The 21,381-nt window shown below is 40.0% G+C and overlaps 1 protein-coding gene across 1 annotated transcript; it reads left to right on the plus strand.

Annotated features, from left to right (window-relative positions):
• The first annotated feature begins 491 nt into the window (after positions 1-491).
• On the plus strand, positions 492-18,922 carry LOC128642235 (arylamine N-acetyltransferase 2). The gene is made up of 2 exons (XM_053694933.1): positions 492-606; positions 15,355-18,922. The coding sequence occupies exon 2, from the start codon at positions 15,366-15,368 to the stop codon at positions 16,179-16,181; it is 816 nt and encodes a 271-aa protein (XP_053550908.1). The 5' UTR covers positions 492-606; positions 15,355-15,365; the 3' UTR covers positions 16,182-18,922.
• The last annotated feature ends 2,459 nt before the right edge of the window (positions 18,923-21,381 follow it).

The raw sequence follows: 21,381 nt of genomic DNA on the forward strand, positions 1-21,381 counted from the left end.
GTAAAGCTGTAGCCTGTAGGGTATGTGGTGTGTCTATGTAAAGCTGCAGGGTATGTGGCGTGTCTATGTAAAGCTGCAGGGTATGTGGCGTGTCTATGTAAAGCTGCAGGGTATGTGGCGTGTCTATGTAAAGCTGCAGGGTATGTGGCGTGTCTATGTAAAGCTGCAGGGTATGTGGTGTGTCTATGTAAAGCTGCAGGGTATGTGGCGTGTCTATGTAAAGCTGCAGGGTATGTGGCGTGTCTATGTAAAGCTGCAGGGTATGTGGCGTGTCTATGTAAAGCTGCAGGGTATGTGGCGTGTCTATGTAAAGCTGCAGGGTATGTGGCGTGTCTATGTAAAGCTGCAGGGTATGTGGTGTGTCTATGTAAAGCTGCAGGGTATGTGGTGTGTCTATGTAAAGCTGCAGGGTATGTGGTGTGTCTATGTAAAGCTGCAGGGTATGTGGCGTGTCTATGAAGCTGCTCATATTGATTAGAGTACAAGTGATGTCACTGCTTTGCTAGTTTCCTCTCCCACCCTGTCTCACTCTGCCTGTCCCAGCTTCTCCCAGTCCCTCCTCATTCAGTGCTCAGCAAGGAAGAGGAAGCAAGGACTGTGTAGACGGTAAATTTGAAACTAAGAAAACTTTACTGTGACTGGTTATATTGTCTGTTGTCCTGAATCTAGCACAAGCATTTGCTGCTGGACTTCTAGATCTGTGCTATGTACAGTAGAGCTGTGGTTTACTTTATTATGGTAAATTATATGTTTGATGTTAATGTGTCTAGCACAGCTGTATGTATGCAGTCTGTATTAGGTATAAGGGTGTATGTATGCAGTCTGTGTTAGGTATAAGGGTGTATGTATGGAGTCTGTGTTAGGTATAAGGGTGTATGTATGCAGTCTGTGTTAGGTATAAGGGTGTCTGTATGCAGTCTGTGTTAGGTATAAGGGTGTATGTATGCAGTCTGTGTTAGGTATAAGGGTGTCTGTATGCAGTGTGTGTTAGGTATAAGGGTGTATGTATGCAGTCTGTGTTAAATATAAGGGTGTATGTATGCAGTCTGTGTTAGGTATAAGGGTGTCTGTATGCAGTGTGTGTTAGGTATAAGGGTGTATGTATGCAGTGTGTGTTAGGTATAAGGGTGTATGTATGCCGTCTGTGTTAGGTATAAGGGTGTATGTATGGAGTCTGTGTTAGGTATAAGGGTGTATGTATGCAGTCTGTGTTGGGTATAAGGGTGTATGTATGCAGTGTGTGTTAGGTATAAGGGTGTATGTATGGAGTCTGTGTTAGGTATAAGGGTGTATGTATGCAGTCTGTGTTAGATATAAGGGTGTATGTATGCCGTCTGTGTTAGGTATAAGGGTGTATGTATGCCGTCTGTGTTAGGTATAAGGGTGTATGTATGCAGTCTGTGTTAGGTATAAGGGTGTCTGTATGCCGTCTGTGTTAGGTATAAGGGTGTTTGTATGCCGTCTGTGTTAGATATAAGGGTGTATGTATGCAGTCTGTGTTAGGTAAAAGGGTGTATGTATGCAGTCTGTGTTAGGTATAAGGGTGTATGTATGGAGTCTGTGTTAGGTATAAGGGTGTATGTATGCAGTCTGTGTTAGGTATAAGGGTGTATGTATGCAGTCTGTGTTAGGTATAAGGGTGTATGTATGCAGTCTGTGTTAGGTATAAGGGTGTATGTATGCAGTCTGTGTTAGGTATAAGGGTGTATGTATGCAGTGTGTGTTAGGTAAAAGGGTGTCTGTATGCAGTGTGTGTTAGATATAAGGGTGTCTGTATGCAGTCTGTGTTAGGTATAAGGGTGTATTTATGCCGTCTTTGTTAGATATAAGGGTGTATGTATGCCGTCTGTGTTAGATATAAGGGTGTATGTATGCAGTCTGTGTTAGATATAAGGGTGTATGTATGCAGTCTGTGTTAGGTATAAGGGTGTATGTATGCAGTCTGTGTTAGGTATAAGGGTGTATGTATGCAGTGTGTGTTAGGTATAAGGGTGTCTGTATGCAGTGTGTGTTAGGTATAAGGGTGTCTGTATGCAGTGTGTGTTAGATATAAGGGTGTCTGTATGCAGTGTGTGTTAGGTATAAGGGTGTCTGTATGCAGTCTGTGTTAGGTATAAGGGTGTATGTATGCAGTCTGTGTTAAGTATAAGGGTGTCTGTATGCAGTCTGTGTTAGGTATAAGGGTGTCTGTATGCAGTCTGTGTTAGGTATAAGGGTGTATGTATGCAGTCTGTGTTAGGTATAAGGGTGTATGTATGCAGTCGGTGTTAGGTATCAGGGTGTATGTATGCAGTGTGTGTTAGGTATAAGGGTGTCTGTATGCAGTCTGTGTTAGGTATAAGGGTGTCTGTATATAGTCTGTGTTAGGTATAAGGGTGTCTGTATGCAGTCTGTGTTAGATATAAGGGTGTATGTATGCAGTCTGTGTTAGGTATCAGGGTGTATGTATGCCGTCTGTGTTAGGTATAAGGGTGTATGTATGCAGTTTGTGTTAGGTATAAGGGTGTCTGTATGCAGTCTGTGTTAGATATAAGGGTGTATGTATGCAGTCTGTGTTAGGTATAAGGGTGTATGTATGCAGTCTGTGTTAGGTATAAGGGTGTATGTATGCAGTCTGTGTTAGGTATAAGGGTGTATGTATGCAGTCTGTGTTAGGTATAAGGGTGTATGTATGCAGTGTGTGTTAGATATAAGGGTGTATGTATGCAGTCTGTGTTAGATATAAGGGTGCCTGTATGCAGTCTGTGTTAGGTATAAGGGTGTCTGTATGCAGTCTGTGTTAGGTATAAGGGTGTATGTATGCAGTGTGTGTTAGGTATCAGGGTGTATGTATGCAGTGTGTGTTAGGTATAAGGGTGTATGTATGCAGTGTGTGTTAGGTATAAGGGTGTATGTATGCAGTGTGTGTTAGGTATAAGGGTGTATGTATGCAGTCTGTGTTAGGTATAAGGGTGTATGTATGCAGTGTGTGTTAGGTATAAGGGTGTCTGTATGCAGTCTGTGTTAGATATAAGGGTGTATGTATGCAGTGTGTGTTAGGTATAAGGGTGTCTGTATGCAGTCTGTGTTAGGTATAAGGGTGTATGTATGCAGTCTGTGTTAGGTATAAGGGTGTATGTATGAAGTCTGTGTTAGGTATAAGGGTGTCTGTATGCAGTCTGTGTTAGGTATAAGGGTGTATGTATGCAGTCTGTGTTAGGTATAAGGGTGTCTGTATGCAGTCTGTGTTAGGTATCAGGGTGTATGTATGCAGTGTGTGTTAGGTATAAGGGTGTCTGTATGCAGTCTGTGTTAGGTATCGGTGTATGTATGCAGTCTGTGTTAGGTATAAGGGTGTCTGTATGCAGTCTGTGTTAGGTATAAGGGTGTATGTATGCCGTCTGTGTTGGGTATAAGGGTGTCTGTATGCAGTCTGTGTTAGGTATAAGGGTGTATGTATGCCGTCTGTGTTAGGTATAAGGGTGTCTGTATGCCGTCTGTGTTAGGTATAAGGGTGTATGTATGCAGTCTGTGTTAGGTATAAGGGTGTATGTATGCAGTCTGTGTTAGGTATAAAGGTGTATGTATGCAGTCTGTGTTAGGTATAAGGGTGTCTGTATGCAGTCTGTGTTAGGTATAAGGGTGTCTGTATGCAGTCTGTGCTAGGTATAAGGGTGTATGTATGCAGTGTGTGTTAGGTATAAGGGTGTCTGTATGCAGTCTGTGTTGGGTATAAGGGTGTATGTATGCAGTGTGTGTTAGGTATAAGGGTGTATGTATGCAGTCTGTGTTAGGTATAAGGGTGTATGTATGCAGTCTGTGTTAGGTATAAGGGTGTATGTATGCAGTCTGTGTTAGGTATAAGGGTGTATGTATGCAGTCTGTGTTAGGTATAAGGGTGTATGTATGCAGTCTGTGTTAGGTATAAGGGTGTCTGTATGCAGTCTGTGTTAGGTATAAGGGTGTCTGTATGCAGTCTGTGTTAGGTATAAGGGTGTCTGTATGCAGTCTGTGTTAGGTATAAGGGTGTATGTATATAGTCTGTGTTAGGTATAAGGGTGTATGTATGCAGTCTGTGTTAGATATAAGGGTGTATGTATGCAGTCTGTGTTAGATATAAGGGTGTATGTATGCAGTCTGTGTTAGGTATAAGGGTGTCTGTATGCAGTCTGTGTTAGGTATAAGGGTGTATGTATATAGTCTGTGTTAGGTATAAGGGTGTATGTATGCAGTCTGTGTTAGATATAAGGGTGTATGTATGCAGTGTGTGTTAGGTATAAGGGTGTATGTATGCAGTCTGTGTTAGGTATAAGGGTGTATGTATGGAGTCTGTGTTAGGTATAAGGGTGTATGTATGCAGTCTGTGTTAGGTATCAGGGTGTATGTATGCAGTCTGTGTTAGGTATCAGGGTGTATGTATGCAGTCTGTGTTAGGTATCAGGGTGTCTGTATGCAGTCTGTGTTAGGTATAAGGGTGTCTGTATGCAGTCTGTGTTAGGTATAAGGGTGTATGTATGCAGTCTGTGTTAGATATAAGGGTGTATGTATGCAGTCTGTGTTAGTTATAAGGGTGTCTGTATGCAGTCTGTGTTAGGTATAAGGGTGTATGTATGCAGTGTGTGTTAGGTATAAGGGTGTCTGTATGCAGTGTGTGTTAGGTATCAGGGTGTATGTATGCAGTCTGTGTTGGGTATAAGGGTGTATGTATGCCGTCTGTGTTAGGTATAAGGGTGTATGTATGTATGCAGTGTGTGTTAGGTATAAGGGTGTATGTATGCCGTCTGTGTTAGGTATAAGGGTGTCTGTATGCAGTGTGTGTTAGGTATAAGGGTGTATGTATGCCGTCTGTGTTAGGTATAAGGGTGTATGTATGCAGTGTGTGTTAGGTATAAGGGTGTATGTATATAGTCTGTGTTAGGTATAAGGGTGTCTGTATGCAGTGTGTGTTAGGTATAAGGGTGTATGTATGCAGTCTGTGTTAGGTATAAGGGTGTCTGTATGCAGTGTGTGTTAGGTATCAGGGTGTATGTATGCCGTCTGTGTTAGGTATAAGGGTGTATGTATGCAGTCTGTGTTAGATATAAGGGTGTATGTATGCAGTGTGTGTTAGGTATAAGGGTGTATGTATGCCGTCTGTGTTAGGTATCAGGGTGTATGTATGCCGTCTGTGTTAGGTATCAGGGTGTATGTATGCCGTCTGTGTTAGGTATCAGGGTGTATGTATGCAGTCTGTGTTAGGTATAAGGGTGTATGTATGCTGTCTGTGTTAGCTATAAGGCAGTCTGTGTTAGGTATAAGGGTGTATGTATGCAGTCTGTGTTAGGTATAAGGGTGTCTGTATGCAGTCTGTGTTAGGTATAAGGGTGTATGTATGCCGTCTGTGTTAGGTATAAGGGTGTCTGTATGCCGTCTGTGTTAGATATATGTTTGCATTTTAGTCCCAACCCCTCTCTTGAAATCCAAAACTTTCATTATAGATTTTTTTTAGACATAACAAGGAAATAAAGCCCCTTTGCATTGGTTATTTGTACAGTGTCCCACACACTATTGGGTCGGTCCCTTTGATTTCCTCTTACCACCCCTGTACCTTTTAGTAGTTGAGGCATGTGCAGTTATCCCACCTAGGCTGAAGCATGCTGGGAATTGTAGTTTCACACACTCAGAGCTGTGGGCTGTTGGCAATATGGAGGTAGCACAGGACTGGTATGCACATTTGTGTGCTACAGGTTTGTCACCACTATCTATAACTATAGGCCCTAACAGCTAGAATGTATCAGATCTTCTCATCAATTCATTTTGTGGACTGCACCAATCTTATACTGTGGTGTCACAGGGGGAATCTGAGTATAATTACAATTTCTGACTAGAATTGTGTCTGTAGATCTCACCCATAAAAATGCAATAGAATACCATATGCCCAAGTGCCATATCCTAGAAAACTTGTATATGCAAACAGGCTCACAGGTTTATACATCATGCCAGGTGGTATAAATCAAGGTAAAACCCTGGGTCAGCACAGTTTATAAAATTAGTTTGGAGTGGCTTGCAGTTAGTAGGTTCTGTAGTAAATTGCTTAATCATTTATTTACAGAAAAGGTGAGTAATTCATTGAATGATCTTCCAGTAGAGGTGGAACAGATATACTCCAAGGGAAGTTATAAATGCATGGAACATGTATAAGGCGATCCAGAGAAACAATAATTTCAGGAGGAAATGTGAGCAGTGTCTATGGATATTCTGTTTTGTATCTGTTGTAAAAATCTATGTTATATCGCTTTAGAATGTGCTGCAAAATATCTACATTATTCAGCCACAAGCAATATCCAATGTACAATAAGGAGCTTTATGGTTATCTAGAGGTTAACCTGGAGCCCAAGGTTAGATAATCAGCCTGTTTAAGTTGTGCAATGTATCACGCAGGACGTGCCAGTCACATGACTTAGCTGAGGAACTGAGCTTTACCCTGGGTGTCAGGTGACCAGAAAGCATGCACTGCTGCTGTGACGGTAACCTTTATCCCAGGACAGTCTGACTCAGCTATTCATGCCCTGCAAGTCTGGTTTGCATTAGTTGCAGTCTGGTATGGCTAATTCAGGATGCTATTTAGTAAGCAGCTGGGCGAGTCTGCTTGATTTTAAAAACTTTGTATTTTGCTAACTTTTTAGGAAAATTAATTTTAGCAAGAAAAGTTCTTTAGAAAAGACAGAGCTGGACCCAAAATGTGGTCTGTTCAGCTCACTTATTAACCCCTCTACTGCCAATGGTCTCAAGGGAACTGCATTCTGAAATAATTTAGGTAATCTCAGCAATCCATACTGAAGCAATGACTTTTACTTATTAGTGACATAAAACGTTCACCTTGATCAGAATGAATATATATTATTAGTAGTGCAGAATACGTTTATTTATTACTCAGATATATCTCACAAAGGCCAGAGTGAAGTAAACATTTGTATTAGAAGCCATAGCGCAGTTTCTTTGTATACTGCCCCATATTTTAACCTCTTAAGGACATATGACGGAATTTTTCCGTCATAAAACAATTGAGCAAACTGAAAGCTGTGTCCTTAAAGCGTTAAACCTATTACATATTTAAATGAGAGGATAAAGAGAGCGCCTCATAGTGCAGATATCTCTATGCAGTGGGAGAATATAGTGTTATCCAATAAAAAGGTACTCACAAGTGGAGTGGCACTTTTCGTTAAAAAAGTGCAAACAGGCAGGCTGACAGCAGTCAGTACGCTAACAAGGGCAGTATAGTGCAGGTCCGTGAGCGTCTCACAGTCGGAATATCCACCGGTATAACCCTGGTGATGATAGGAGCCGTGCTCCGCAAGAAACCTCTTTCTTCCAACCGGGATCGGATCCTTTTCTGAGGTGACCAGTGTGGGCTGATAAGAAACGTTTCTATAACGTCTCTAAAATTAAAAAGCTGGTACAAATTGGAACACAGTCCAGACTGGGTAGTTAAAAAAACAAGTTTAATGGAGCTGATAACGCGTTTCTCGGCCGTTAGCTCCTGGCCGTTTCATCAGATTGATCTGAGCTTTTTAATTTTAGAGACGTTATAGAAACGTTTCTTATCAGCCCACACTGGTCACCTCAGAAAAGGATCCGATCCCGGTTGGGACAAAGAGGTTTCTTGCGGAGCACGGCTCCTATCATCACCAGGGTTATACCGGTGGATATTCCGACTGTGAGACGCTCACGGACCTGCACTATACTGCCCTTGTCAGCGTACTGACTGCTGTCAGCCTGCCTGTTTGCACTTTTTTAACGAAAAGTGCCACTCCACTTGTGAGTACCTTTTTATTGGATAACACTATATTCTCCCACTGCATAGAGATATCTGCACTATGAGGCGCTCTCTTTCTCCTCTCATTTTTTAGATACCTGACTCACCAACAGCATCAAGAGAAGCAGCCTCACAACACGAGATTTTCGGATTCTTTGGAGATTCCTGTTTAACAACGGACTTCTTTGGTTTGCATTTGCAATTTATGTTTGGACTTTTTCCTCCTTTATAATATTATACTTTTTATCAACAGATACTGTTACAGGTTACACGTATTTATTGGTTACCTTCAGTCACTTTCACAGTTTTCCCTGATCACTGTGTATTTTTGAAAGTTTGTCCCACACCATATTATTATACATTTTTATTTTATATTTTATGCTTTTCAACACATGTTATATGACATTATTTCCCAGTTTACAATACCATTACACTTTCACAAGTCCTTCACACGGAACTTGGGACACGCTTAGTGATTTACACTAACAATTTTGCGATACAGGTGTCACTCTCTTGTCTTAAATCACTTCCAGACACACCTACATCAGCACCTTTTATTACACAATTTTCCTTTTTGTTACACATCTTTGGCGCACCTTATTTATATTTTGTATATTTTCATATATAAAATATATACCCCCTTACATATTTAAATATATATTTCTTATAAATAATTAAATGATCTGTGCTATGAGATTTTGTAATTATAAAACTCCACAAAAAAATCTCAACAAATATTTGTGCCTAACATTATTTAAACAAAAAAAAAAATCTTAAAGGGACAGTAAAGTCAAAAGTAATTACATGGATTAGATAGGGCATTACATCTTAAACAACTTTCCAATGTTTTTCTATGATTAACTTTGCTTAGTTCTCTTGGTATCTTTTTGTTAAAGAGTAATCGTAGGTAAACCCAGGAGCTTGCACGTGTCTTTAGCAATCTGGCAGCAGTCTTTGCAACAATGTTTATAGCAATGTTCTACATAGTTGCAAACACTGAGGCCGTAGCCTGCTAAAGACACGTGCACGCTCCTATCGGCCCACTTATTTTTTCTCTTCAACAAAGAACACAAAGCTAATTTGATAATAGAAATACATTGGAAAGTAGTTTAAAGTTGCATGGTCTGTCCGAATCATGAACATTTAATTCACTGTCCCTTTAATTGCAACCTTGCAGTTGTATAGCTAATGTCATAGAGCTATGTAATATGTTGGTGCTTTATAAAATAATCATAATAATTTAACCTGAAATACAACATCTGAATTCTGAAATAACTTAAAATACAAATTGTGAGTGTAAAAACACGGACGCACAGAGCCAAACTGACTTTATGGAGCGAGCGCACAGAGCCAAACTGATTTTATGGAGCGAGCGCACAGAGCCAAACTGATTTTATGGAGCGAGCGCACAGAGCCAAACTGACTTTATGGAGTGAGCGCACAGAGCCAAACTGACTTTATGGAGCGAGCGCACAGAGCCAAACTGACTTTATGGAGTGAGCGCACAGAGCCAAACTGATTTTATGGAGCATGCGCACAGAGCCAAACTGACTTTATGGCGCAAGCGCACAGAGCTAATCTGACTTCATGAGCGTGCGCACAGAGAAAAACTGACTTTATGGAGGGAGCGCACAGAGCCAAACTGACTTTATGGAGGGAGCGCACAGAGCCAAACTGACTTTATGGAGCAAGCGCACAGAGCCAAACTGACTTTATGGCGTGGACAGAGCCAAACTGACTTTATGTCGTGCACAGAGCCAAACTGACTTTATGTCGTGCGCGCACAGAGCCAAACTGACTTTATGGAGCGTGCGCACAGCTCCAAACTGACTTTATGGAGTGTGCGCACAGAGCCAAACTGACTTTATGGAGCCTGCGCACAGAGCCAAACTGACTTTATGGAGCGAGCGCACAGAGCTAAACTGACTTTATGGAGCGAGCGCACAGAGCCAAACTGACTTTATGGCGTGGACAGAGCCAAACTGACTTTATGGAGTGCACAGAGCCAAACTGATGTTATGGAGCGTGCGCACAGAGCCAAACTGACTTTATGGAGCGTGCGCACAGAGCCAAACTGACTTTATGGAGCGAGCCCACAGAGCCAAACTGACTTTATGGAGCGAGCCCACAGAGCCAAACTGACTTTATGGAGCGAGCGCACAGAGCCAAACTGACTTTATGGAGCGAGCGCACAGAGCTAAACTGACTTTATGGAGCGTGCACACAGAGCCAAACTGATTTTATGGAGCGTGCACACAGAGCCAAACTGATTTTATGGAGCGAGCGCACAGAGCTAAACTGACTTTATGGAGCGTGCGCACAGAGCTAAACTGACTTTATGGAGCGTGCACACAGAGCCAAACTGATTTTATGGAGCGTGCACACAGTGCCAAACTGATTTTATGGAGCGAGCGCACAGAGCTAAACTGACTTTATGGAGCGAGCGCACAGAGCTAAACTGACTTTATGGAGCAAGCACACAGATAATATGGGCTAATAGATTGCTAATTTTCAACTTGATGCACAGTTGTTTTGTTATGTGGTTTTCACAGTCATTCTCACATTCGGTAGCACTTCTATAGCAGAGCAAGATTTATCGAGCACAAGGAGAATTCTCTGGGTAATTCTCTGCTCGCCTTTAGGGAAGCGCATCTGTGCACTCAAATTTATAAAAAAAAAATGGGATTTTTTTTTGCGCTTCCCCACGGGCCAGCTGAGATGTAAAGATAAATTTGTAAAGTCGCATTAGTATCTGCTCCTTATTTATCAATGAAAATAAGCAACTATTCTCCATGTACGTGGTATATGAACCAATAACAATATTTATACAGCCCCACTAGTAGCTTTAATGCCCCTCTTAAAAAGATAGTCATGAAAGAAAATATATCTGTTTTTAATATTTTGTGATTCAATTTTTGCGCCCAATAGATATTATTTTTGTGTCTTTTTATTTTTGCACTCACATATATATTTTCTTTTGTGCTCCAATATACATTGTTATTGTGCTTCGTTATATATTATTTATGCGCCTTGTTGAGCCCTTTTTTGTCTTACATTGCTACAGCTGGGGCTAGATTACATATACGGTGCAAGCTTCAGCGCAACTGCTGAAACCTGCACCGCCCGTAATTTCCCCTCGCACATCGGGGTATTACATAAACCGTGCCAGCAGTTCATAAAGTGCCATAAGTCGGATAAACTAGCGATGTCCAGAAATGAGCGTAAATACAAATTTCTGGAGTCGCCAGTGACTTACGGCACTTTAGAAACTGCCAGTGCCTAAGAAAATTAAAAAAGAAAAGTAAAATCTCCAGTAAAAGTCTAACCCACCTCCCAAAAATAAACCTGACATGTAAAACCCCTATATCCGCAATCCCCCCACATCGGAACTAATAATAAATGTATTAACCCCTAAGCCGACAACCCTCCACAACGCAATATGCCTAATTAAACTATTCACCCACATTGCGATCTACCTAATAAATGTATTAACCCCTAATCCGCCATTCACCCACATCGCAACAAACCGTATAAATCTATTAACCCCTAATCCACCAAACCCCCACAACAAAAATAACTAATTAAATTACTAAGACCCCTAACCTAACACCCCCCTAAATTAACCCCAATTAAAATTAAAAAGCTAACATTACTTAAAAAATAAAAAATGTTTTAATTAATCTAATATTACAAAAAATAAAAGTCTAACATTACATAAAATAATAAACAAAATTATCAAAAATAAAAAAAATTAAACCTAATCCCTATGAAAATAAAAAAGCCCCCAAAATAAAAACACCCCCTAATCTAATACTAAACTACCAATAGCCCTTAAGGGCCTTTTGTAGGGCATTGCCCTAAGTTAAACAGCTCTTTTGCTTTAAAAATATATTAAGCCCCCCACCCACCAAACCCCCCCAAAATAAATAAACCTAACACTAAAAAACCGAAACTACCCATTGCCCCTAAAGGGGCATTTGTATGGGCATTGCCCTTAAAAGGGCATTCAGCTCTTTTACATAGGCCCATTAAAACCCTAATCTAAAAATAAAGAAAAGCCTGACTCTAACCCCTAGATAGGTTCTTACCGTTCCTGAAGTCTGGCGGTGAAGTCTTCTTCCAAGCGGCGACATCATCTTCCAGAGTGGGGACCTCTTCTATCTTCATCCTGGACCGCGGAACTGAATACCGACGACCGTGGAGGATCCTTTTCCTACGACTGCCGCCGTACACTGCATAGTGAATTCAAGGTATGCGTTTAAATATGGGGTACCTTGAATTCCTATTGGCTGAAAAATTCAAATAAGCCAATTGGATGAGTGCTACTCAAATCCTATTGGCTGAATTGAACAACCAATAGGATTTAAGTAGCTCTCATCCCATTAACTGATTACAATTTTTCTGCAATAGGAATTTAAGGTACCCCGTATTTAAATGCGTACCTTGAATTTACTATTCAGTGTATGGCGGCAATCATAAGAAGAGGATGTCCACGCTCTGCGGTCGCCGGTCCTGCTCCTCCACGGCTTGGTCCTGGATGAAGAAGGAAGAGGTCCCCGCTTGGAAGAAGACTTCACCTCCTGGAACAGGACATTCTCCGGCAGACTTCAGGAACGGTAAGTACCTATTTGGGGGTTAGAGTTAGGATTTTTTTTTTTTTTTTTTTTACATTAGGGTTTTAATGGGCCTATGTAAAAGAGCTGAATGCCCTTTTAAGGGAAATGCCCATACAAATGCCCCTTTAGGTTTATTTATTTTGGGGGGGTTTGGTGGATGGTGGGTTTTACTGTTAGTGGGGGACTTAGAATTTTTTTTAAATGCAAAAGAGCTGTTTAACTTAGGGCAATGCCCTGCAAAAGGCCCTTTTAAAGGCTGTTTTTATTTTGGGGGGCTTTTTTATTTTCATAGGGATTATACATACATTCATACATTCCCTTTTCACTTTTTTATTTTGGATAATTTTATTATTTTATGTAATGTTAGACTTTATTTTTGGTAATCTTAGATTATTTCTAATCTTAGTTTTTTATTTTTAAGTAATGTTAGCTTTTTTTTATTTTAATTGTAACTTAGTATTTTTTAATTAAGGTAATTGGGGTAATTTAGGGGGTGTTAGGTTAGGGGGTGTTGGGTTAGGGGGCTTAGTAATTTAATTAGTTATTTGCGATGTGGGGGTTTGGTGGTTTAGGGGCTAATTGATTTATTAGGTTTATTGCGTTGTGGGTGTTTGGCGGATTAGGGGTTAATAGGTAAATTAGGGTACTTGTGTTGTGGGGTTTGTCGGTTTAGTGGTACTCATTTAGTAAAATTTCTCAATTTTCACCGCGTAAGTCCTTGCGCTGAATATGTGATACCGATTTGCGACTCGGTTCTATGTAAGCTTATGGGAGTAAAAATTGCTAGTGATGGGTGAAATATATGTGCCGCATTTATATGCGGCGCAGTATATGTGATACCAAAACCGCATAAAAAACGACTTTGCGGGCGACGCCACATATGTAATCTTCCCCCTGGTGTAGAATAGATTTTTGAAATCTGTTTTCCACAGTAGTTTTGGAAAACTTAAATGCACGCATTTGCAGGAGAACTGTTATAGGAGAAACAAAATGATAAATTTGTAACAAGTTGAATTAATGAGGCGTACTATAGGAAATATGACTAAAACAATATAATTTAATCATTTTTTGGCGTACCTGTGCCTTATATCAATTCCTCTGGCAATCTGGATACTCTTCTTAAAACATTTAATTAAAACAACATTTAACAAAAGATAAACAAAAGGAATTATCGCACATCACTAATCAGGGTTAAAATTACAACTTTGTTTTAATATGCAGCACAGAACCGTCACAAGTTCACACATGTATAAACAGAGTGTATGTGTGTCTTTGTCTCGAACGGTAGCTTGCCCTTCCGTGTGACGGATGTCCTCTGATGTCCGACGTGTATTTCGCCTCGAACAGCATCTCTTTCAAAGTTTGTGCTTTAAGTAACACATTTTTTGTATATATTTGCTTTTTGTGTCACTACACAAGGTGTGGTATATTATATATTTTGGTATTTTATATTTTGAAGATCATATCTATACCAAGCTATTACTACCCATGGCATCACACTGTAAGTATGTAACCTTTTACTGATCTTGATGCCAGGGGAATGATAACGTTTTAATCATGTGGGATATTATTAGGGCAAGGTTCAAAACCTACATCAATGGTGGTTAAAATGTAACATAATTCACATACCATAGACCAGTGTTTCTCATTCCTTAGGACCCCTAACAGACCAGATTTTCATGATATCTTAACTAGAGCACAGGTGAAATAATCAGCTGATCAGTAACCATGGTTACTAACCTGCTCTCATCCATTAGCTGACTATTTCATCTGTGGTTCTAGTTAAGATATGAAAACCTGGCCTGTTAGGGGTACAAGAGGTCTGGATTTGAGAAACTCTGCCATAGACTCTTCTCTACCACTCATTTAAAATCCAGTTGTAAGTTCCAGCTCTCAAATATTTCTAACAATTCTGATTTGAAGATTTCTATTTGTGCTTAGATGTTTACACGTGGCCCAGCAACGGTCCTCAGGGGCTGGTTATGAGCAAACTTTCAGTGCAAGGAAATGTGGAGTGTGGGCAGAGATCTTGCCTCTACAGAGCACTTATTGCCCATGTACTTTAACCTTGCCCTGAGCATGGCGCTTGAATGGTGGCATTGTGGTAAAGAGACCTAAAGCCCAAAAATGTTCTTTAATGAATCTGATAAAACATACAATTTTAGACAACTTTCCAATATTCTTGTTATCCTTTGTTGAAAAGCAGGAAGGTAAGTTCATTAGTGTGCGCCAGATGGCAGCGCTATTTCCTGTCATGTAGTGCTCCCGACATGTGCACAATACAGATCTAGGTATCTCTTCAACAAAGAAGAACGAAGCAAATTTGAAAATAGAAATAAATTGTAAACATTTTTAAAATGGTATTCTCTATCTGAATCATGAAAGAAAAAAAGAATTGTGTTTCATCTCCCTTTAAAGGGTCACTGAACCCAATTTTTTTCTTTTGTGATTCAGATAGAGCAGCAATTTTAAGCAACTTTCTAATTTACTCCTCTTATCAAATTTTCTTTGTTCTCTTGCTATCTTTATTTAAAAAAGAAGACATCTAAGCTAAGGAGTCAGCCATTTTTTGGTTCAGTGCCCTGGACAGCACTTGTTTATTGGTGGGTGAATTTATCCACCAATCAGCAAGAACAACCCAGGTTTTTCACCAAAAATGGGCCGGCATCTACCATCTTACATTCTTGCTTTTCAAATAAAGATACCAAGAGAATGAAGAAAATTTAATAATTGGCGTAAATTAGAAAGTTGCTTAAAATTGCATGCTCTATCTGAATCATGAAAGAAAAAATTTGGGGTCAGTGTCACTTTAAGGCTAGGGCTAATCCCTTGTGCGTCAGTGTTGCCATCCTATCTGGCATTCGAGGTACAATATTTTAGCAACTGTAATATTATTGCTGCCACTAAAATACAGCAGTACACATATAAGGTCTTTAACCACTGACAGAAATTGTCTTTTTACAGGCTGTTAGAGGATGGACCTGAAAGCTTATCTTGAGCGTATTGGTCTCACGGCCCCAGAACCACCCTCTCTGTCAGCGCTACGAGAGTTGCACAACCATCACCTGCTCTCTATACCATTTGAGAGCTTGAGTATTCATATTGGTGAGAAGATCATCTTGGACCCTGCACTCATCTTTAACAAGATTGTTTTAAGACGAAGAGGGGGCTTCTGCTATGAGAACAATGGACTTTTCTTGTGGGTCCTGCAAGAGTTAGGTTATAATCCAAAGGTGCTATCAGGCCGAGTGCAGACTAGAATGCCTGGCATCTATGGCCCTACCTTCGATCACCTGATCCTTACAGTAGAGTTGGAAGGGAGAAGATGGCTTTGCGATGTGGGTTTTGGGGAGGGGATCAGGTTTCCTTTCCCATTAGAAGACAGATGGGAAGAGGAACAGGAAGGTTGCATATTTAGATTACGAGTTGATGGGGAGGAGTGGCATCTGGAGAAAAGGGAAAATGAGGGTTGGAGAAGCTTATTCAAGTTTACTTTGGAAGAGCGAAGATTCAAGGATTTCCAGGGTATGTGTGAATTTCATCAAACCTCTCCTTATTCATTCTTTGTCTGCAAAACGTTCTGCTCCCTCCAGCTGCCAAGAGGGAGGGTTACATATATGGGGCACCGATTGATCAAAACGGAGTTTACGTCAGGAGAAGACCGTGTAAAGAACACACAAATTCTCACAGAGGAGGAGATACCCAATGTGCTCAAGGAAACATTTGGAATTGTTCTGAATGGAAAACTTGAGATAAAAGATGAGGACCATTTGCTCCCACCCACAGAATAAGAGTTGGTTTATAATGTCATACAGGTATGGCATTTAAATTATACATCTGGGTAAAAAAATGATATAAAGTGAAAATGACATCACAGATTACTAACTGGTGCTCTTATAAATTAGATAATTTATACTTTTGGTTACTTTTTATGTCACATTAAAAAACACAGCCAATAATAATGTGGTGTAAAATTATAGATTCCACTTGTTTGTCCATCTTTAATGCATTAATTAAACCATGCAGTCCAGGATAAGGTTTCAGTAAATCCTCTGTCTATTGGCAATACCTTAGCCGTGATCCTCAAAAGAGTGACTCCGGTGCAGTAACTGAGAAGAGGGTTGCTACAGAAACCCGGAGTTACCAAAATAGCTTGATGTGTTTCGCCTGGGCTTTCTCAAGAGCTGGTTTAAGGTTGCTCCTTTTAAAGTCACCTGCCATTTAAATATGGGAGGATTATACTTTTTTTAATTTTATTTAAAGGGACAGTCAAGTCCAAAAGAAACTTTTGATTCCAATAGGGCATATAATTTTAAACAACTTTCGAATTTACTTTTATCACCAATTTTGCTTTGTTCTCTTGGTATTCTTAGTTGAAAGCTAAACCTAGAAGGTTCATATGCTAAAATTCTTAGACCTTGAAGGCCACCTCTGCATTTGACAGTTTTTCACCACTAGAGAGCGATAGTTCATTTGTTTCATATAGATAACATTGAGCTTATGCACGTGAATTTACCGAGGAGTGAGCACTGATTGGCTAAAATGCAAATCTGTCAAAAGAACTGAAATAAGGGGGCAGTCTGCAGAGGCTTAGATACAAGGTAATTACAGAGGTAAAAAGTATATTAATATAACTGTGTTGGTTATACAAAACTAGGGAATGGGTAATAAAGGGATTATATATTTTTTTTAAAACAAACATTCTGTTGTTGACTGTCCCTTTAACTACTTTTGTTTACATAGTACCATCAAAAAAATGGTACGGTAATGTAATCAGAAAAGCTAAAAGTATAAATGAATTTCCTTAAACTAAAATTAACAGTACTGCCAAGTGCCCTATACATAAACAGGTGCTATAGCAGTAGTTTAGAACAACTCCTGTTAACAGTGATCTAATGGTGGCGCTAGAACATATGGAAGTTTCCGTTAAATAGTTGGGATGATTTTCAGGACTCACAGATTTCATCACTGTTTAGAGAAAGAAGTGTTATTGACTATCAAAACTAGAAGTAAAAAGAGGCATTCAAACTTGTTAGGAAAAAAACTATTGCTTGTTTAAAATTCAAGGTAAATGCAATTATATTTTTTTTATGTACTTGTTAATTATGCAATGCTATTGTATTTAACCCCTTAAAAAGGGACACTAAAGCCACATTTTTTTTCTTTCATGATTCAGGTAGAGCAGCAATTTTAAGTAACTTTCTAATTTACTCCTATTATCAATGTTTCTTCATTCTCTTGCTATTTATTTAAAAAGCAGGAATGTAAAGATTAGGAGTCGGCCCATTTTTGGTTCAGCACTATGGATAGCGCTTGCTTATTGGTGGCTACATTTAGCCACCAATAAGCAAGAATAACCTAGGTTCTCAACCAAAATTGGGCCAGCTCCTATGCTTTATATTCCTGCTTTTTAAATAAAGATAGCAAGAGAACGAATAAAAATGAATAATAGTAGTAAATTAGAAAGCTGCTTAAAATTGCTGCTCTACCTGAATCATCAAAGACATTTTTCTAGGTTTAGTGTCCCTTTAAGTATAAACAACCAGCACCATACCCTTACGGCGCCTGTCTCTCCTCTGGCAGCCCACCTAGGCTATTTCTGCATGACCCAGTGCAGACATAGCGTAATGGAGGATACCCCAGGCGTGTCCATGTGATCCTATGGATGTCAGCGCGATACCTCCACTAATGAGATATATATTGATTGCAGAGTATCTCATGCTGCTGCTGGAAGCCGGGATGTGAGGCCAGCACCAGTACAGTAAATATCAAAAGTAAGTTACTGTGTATACAAATCACAGTGATGGAATTTAGATACTATCATGCCACAATGCATGCTGGTATCTGGCTCAGTGGTCAATCACGGGTTACCTCAGAAGTAAGACAGTCCAGTGATGCACAAAAAAGTGGTCATGTGATCACTGCAAGCAATGGCTTGTTGTCTTGGCTCTGCCCTTCTGTCCCTGTAAACACAAAGTGAGGAATGTGTAAAATATATATAATTAATAACCACTAGATAAATACCCCGGGGTGTCAGCTACACACAAGTATATAGTTGTAGAATGTAGTTTTGAATTGGGGAACCGCTATTAAAGGGACAGTACAGGTTTAAAAGAGGCATGAAACATCTTTTTGTCTCTCTCATACAAATAGACTTAAAATCGGAATGTTGTTTATAATTGCCTGCTCTTTATACTCGGTACAAACTCCTTAAGAGACCTTATATAGTGGACCGTTCAGGGTCTGGGATCACTTGGTCCAGAAGGGGAATAACTATCTGGATCTGAAGAGCTAAAGTGGCTCGGCACTGAGGTATTCACAATATTTCTTGCAATAAAGTGAACTTTATTTTAGTTTATATTTAAAAGTAAAAAATAGGAAGCATCGTTGTACTAATTGATATATTTGATCAATTTGCATATAATTTACAAATGTATGTTCTTTATAATCTGTGTAGATTTACAAGATTTGTATACTGTTACTACTTCCCTGAATAAACCTATTAAAAAAAATTGCATGCTTTATTATGAAATGTTTGTTCTCTTGGTATCATTTGTTGAACAGCTTAGAAACTGCCGATTGGTGACTGCATATATGTCTCATGTTATTTTGCTCACCCATATGCATTGCTGTTTCTTCAAAGGTTTAAGTAGTAATTTTTAGCTATATAAATCTGGCCAACCTGGTTAAAATTCTCTTGCTTACCTTAGTTAGCCTTTTTTATCCTCCTACCCACACTCTAAAACTTGCTAAGCTTTAAATAATAAGTATGCCTTGGGAGGTGAATAAGAGAGTGAAGGACAAGAGAAAATCCTGCTATCCTATTGCAAACTTTGTTCTTTAACTCTTTGGTTCAAATAAAATCCAGGCAAGAAGGGGTTCTCCTAAGGTTGGAGCAACCCCCTGCCAGATTTAGGATAATTCTGTAGTACCCTTTAGCTTTAGGTTGGTCCACAATTTGTACTAAATAACTGCAGTAAAACTTAAACATCACCTTTAGGGTCTATATCCTATAGAACTTTTTTCTTCCTGAGAAGTTACAGCTTGATTTCTGTTGCCTTATTATCATAGTATAAGAGGGGCTCCCATGAATCTATTAAACCCTAATAAAGACCTCATATGTAATTTATAAAGCATTCTCTGTCATAAATTTATCTGATCCTTTCCCTCCAGTGCCACTGTCCGTGGCTGGTCTAGCGATTCCCTTTTCACTTTAAACCTCTAATTTTTGAGCACTTCCTCACGCTCTTGGTCCTATTTACTTTGTCCTCCCTCTCCCCACGGTTTTTTCCCTCTCCCCCCCCCCCCCTTTTTTTTTCTCTTCCCCCCCTCACGACACAGGGCGGAAATTCCCCCTTTTAACTAGGTTGTCTTCCTTATTCCTCTAATTTTGCACATTTCTTCACATTCACACCAGGACTCCCTCGCCAGCCATGGCAGCCAAGCAAAGAGATAGAAGAGCCAAAACCACTCCCGATATCCCGACAGACATGCACCTGGCTCCCGCAAATTTAATACCTATAAATGAAGTGACCAACATACAAATCTTAGTATCTAATATATCGGAGGCCCTAACTCCTAAATATTTCTAAAATGCAGGCTAAAAGTGAGGACCTTGAAAATCGTTCAAGAAGAAATAATATTCGGATCATAGGGGTACCTGTGGGGAACAATTTGAAGATCTAAGTACATTTATCTCGGAAACACTAGTTCAGCTTCTTAAAATTCCTTCTACCCACCACCAGATAATAGTTGAAAGAGCACATAGGACAGGGAAACCTCCAACAGATGATAAAGGAAATAGCAGACCTAGACCTGTAATAGCAAGACTGCTTAATTTTCAGGACAAGGTCACTCTACTTCCACATTTCCATAAGAATCAGCCTATTGTTATTAAGGAAGGTAAAATTCAGTTATTTCAAGACTATTCAGCTGAAACAGCATCAAAGAGAAGAAGTTTGGCTCCAATTTGCACTAAATTTATACTACAAGGTTATTAGGCCTCAATTATTTATCAGTGATATGAGGAAGGTAGGAGATACTCTTCTAACATGCAAACCAGGTGCAGGCAAATGTGCAAACAAACTTATACTGTTGTGCCCGGGACTTACCCCAAAGGAGCTCAACCGCCCCCTGGTGATCTCGCGTGTGCTGTGCAGTACTTCTATAGAGGAGCTCTGGGCAAGCCGGGGGACCTACACGGTCAAACCGAAAACGTATCGGTGGGCTGATAGCTCCAAACCATCCGGCAGCGGTATGAGACTCCAACAGCGCTTCTGGCTTTCCAAGCGTGCACTCAGGCGTCAGTCGTGACGTAACGGAAATATCCGGTCGGGGGGCGGTGCTCTGTCTTCACCCGGGTATACAACAGATGTACAGGTAAACAGGGGCTGCAAGCGGATCCAAAGCTGGTGTAGATACAAAAGTCACAAAGAAGGCAGGATCCAGCTTGTGTGCAAAATAAAATCCAAATTTATTGGCAGAATTAAAACGCCTTACAGGCTAAACAAACAGCAAAACAGGAAAGGTGTGTGAGCGTGACACCAAGGCTTACATGTTTCGGCACTCAGCCGTAATCATAGCCATTAAAATTTGGATTTTATTTTGCACACAAGCTGGATCCTGCCTTCTTTGTGACTCAATTATTTATCCCTCAAAACTGAAAGTTTCTGTCAGAGAGGAAGCTTACTTTTTTGATAATGCACAAGATGCAGGAAAACTCCTGCAGGAACTAAACCTCTCAGAGCAATCTTGAACAAGCTTAGTATACCAACATATAATTTCTCCTCAAGAATAGAATGCAGGGTTATACAAAGGGAAATCCCCCCCCCCCCCCCTTTCTTTCCCCTTCTCTCCTTCTACCCCCAGATGAATGACAAATTTAGCGACTAATTTTAAAATAGTTTCCTGGAATGTGGGAGGCATTACTACCCCTATTAAATCAATTCTTACACACCTTAGAAAGATTAATACAGATATAGTGTTCCTCCA

This window comes from Bombina bombina, chromosome 11 (genome assembly GCF_027579735.1).
Source record: "Bombina bombina isolate aBomBom1 chromosome 11, aBomBom1.pri, whole genome shotgun sequence".
NCBI classification, from domain to species: Eukaryota; Metazoa; Chordata; class Amphibia; order Anura; family Bombinatoridae; genus Bombina; species Bombina bombina.

What these genes read in the sequence shown, in the direction of transcription:
- LOC128642235 (XM_053694933.1), top strand. Translation starts at nt 15,366, where the DNA reads ATGGACCTGAAAGCTTATCTTGAGCGTATTGGTCTCACGGCCCCAGAA.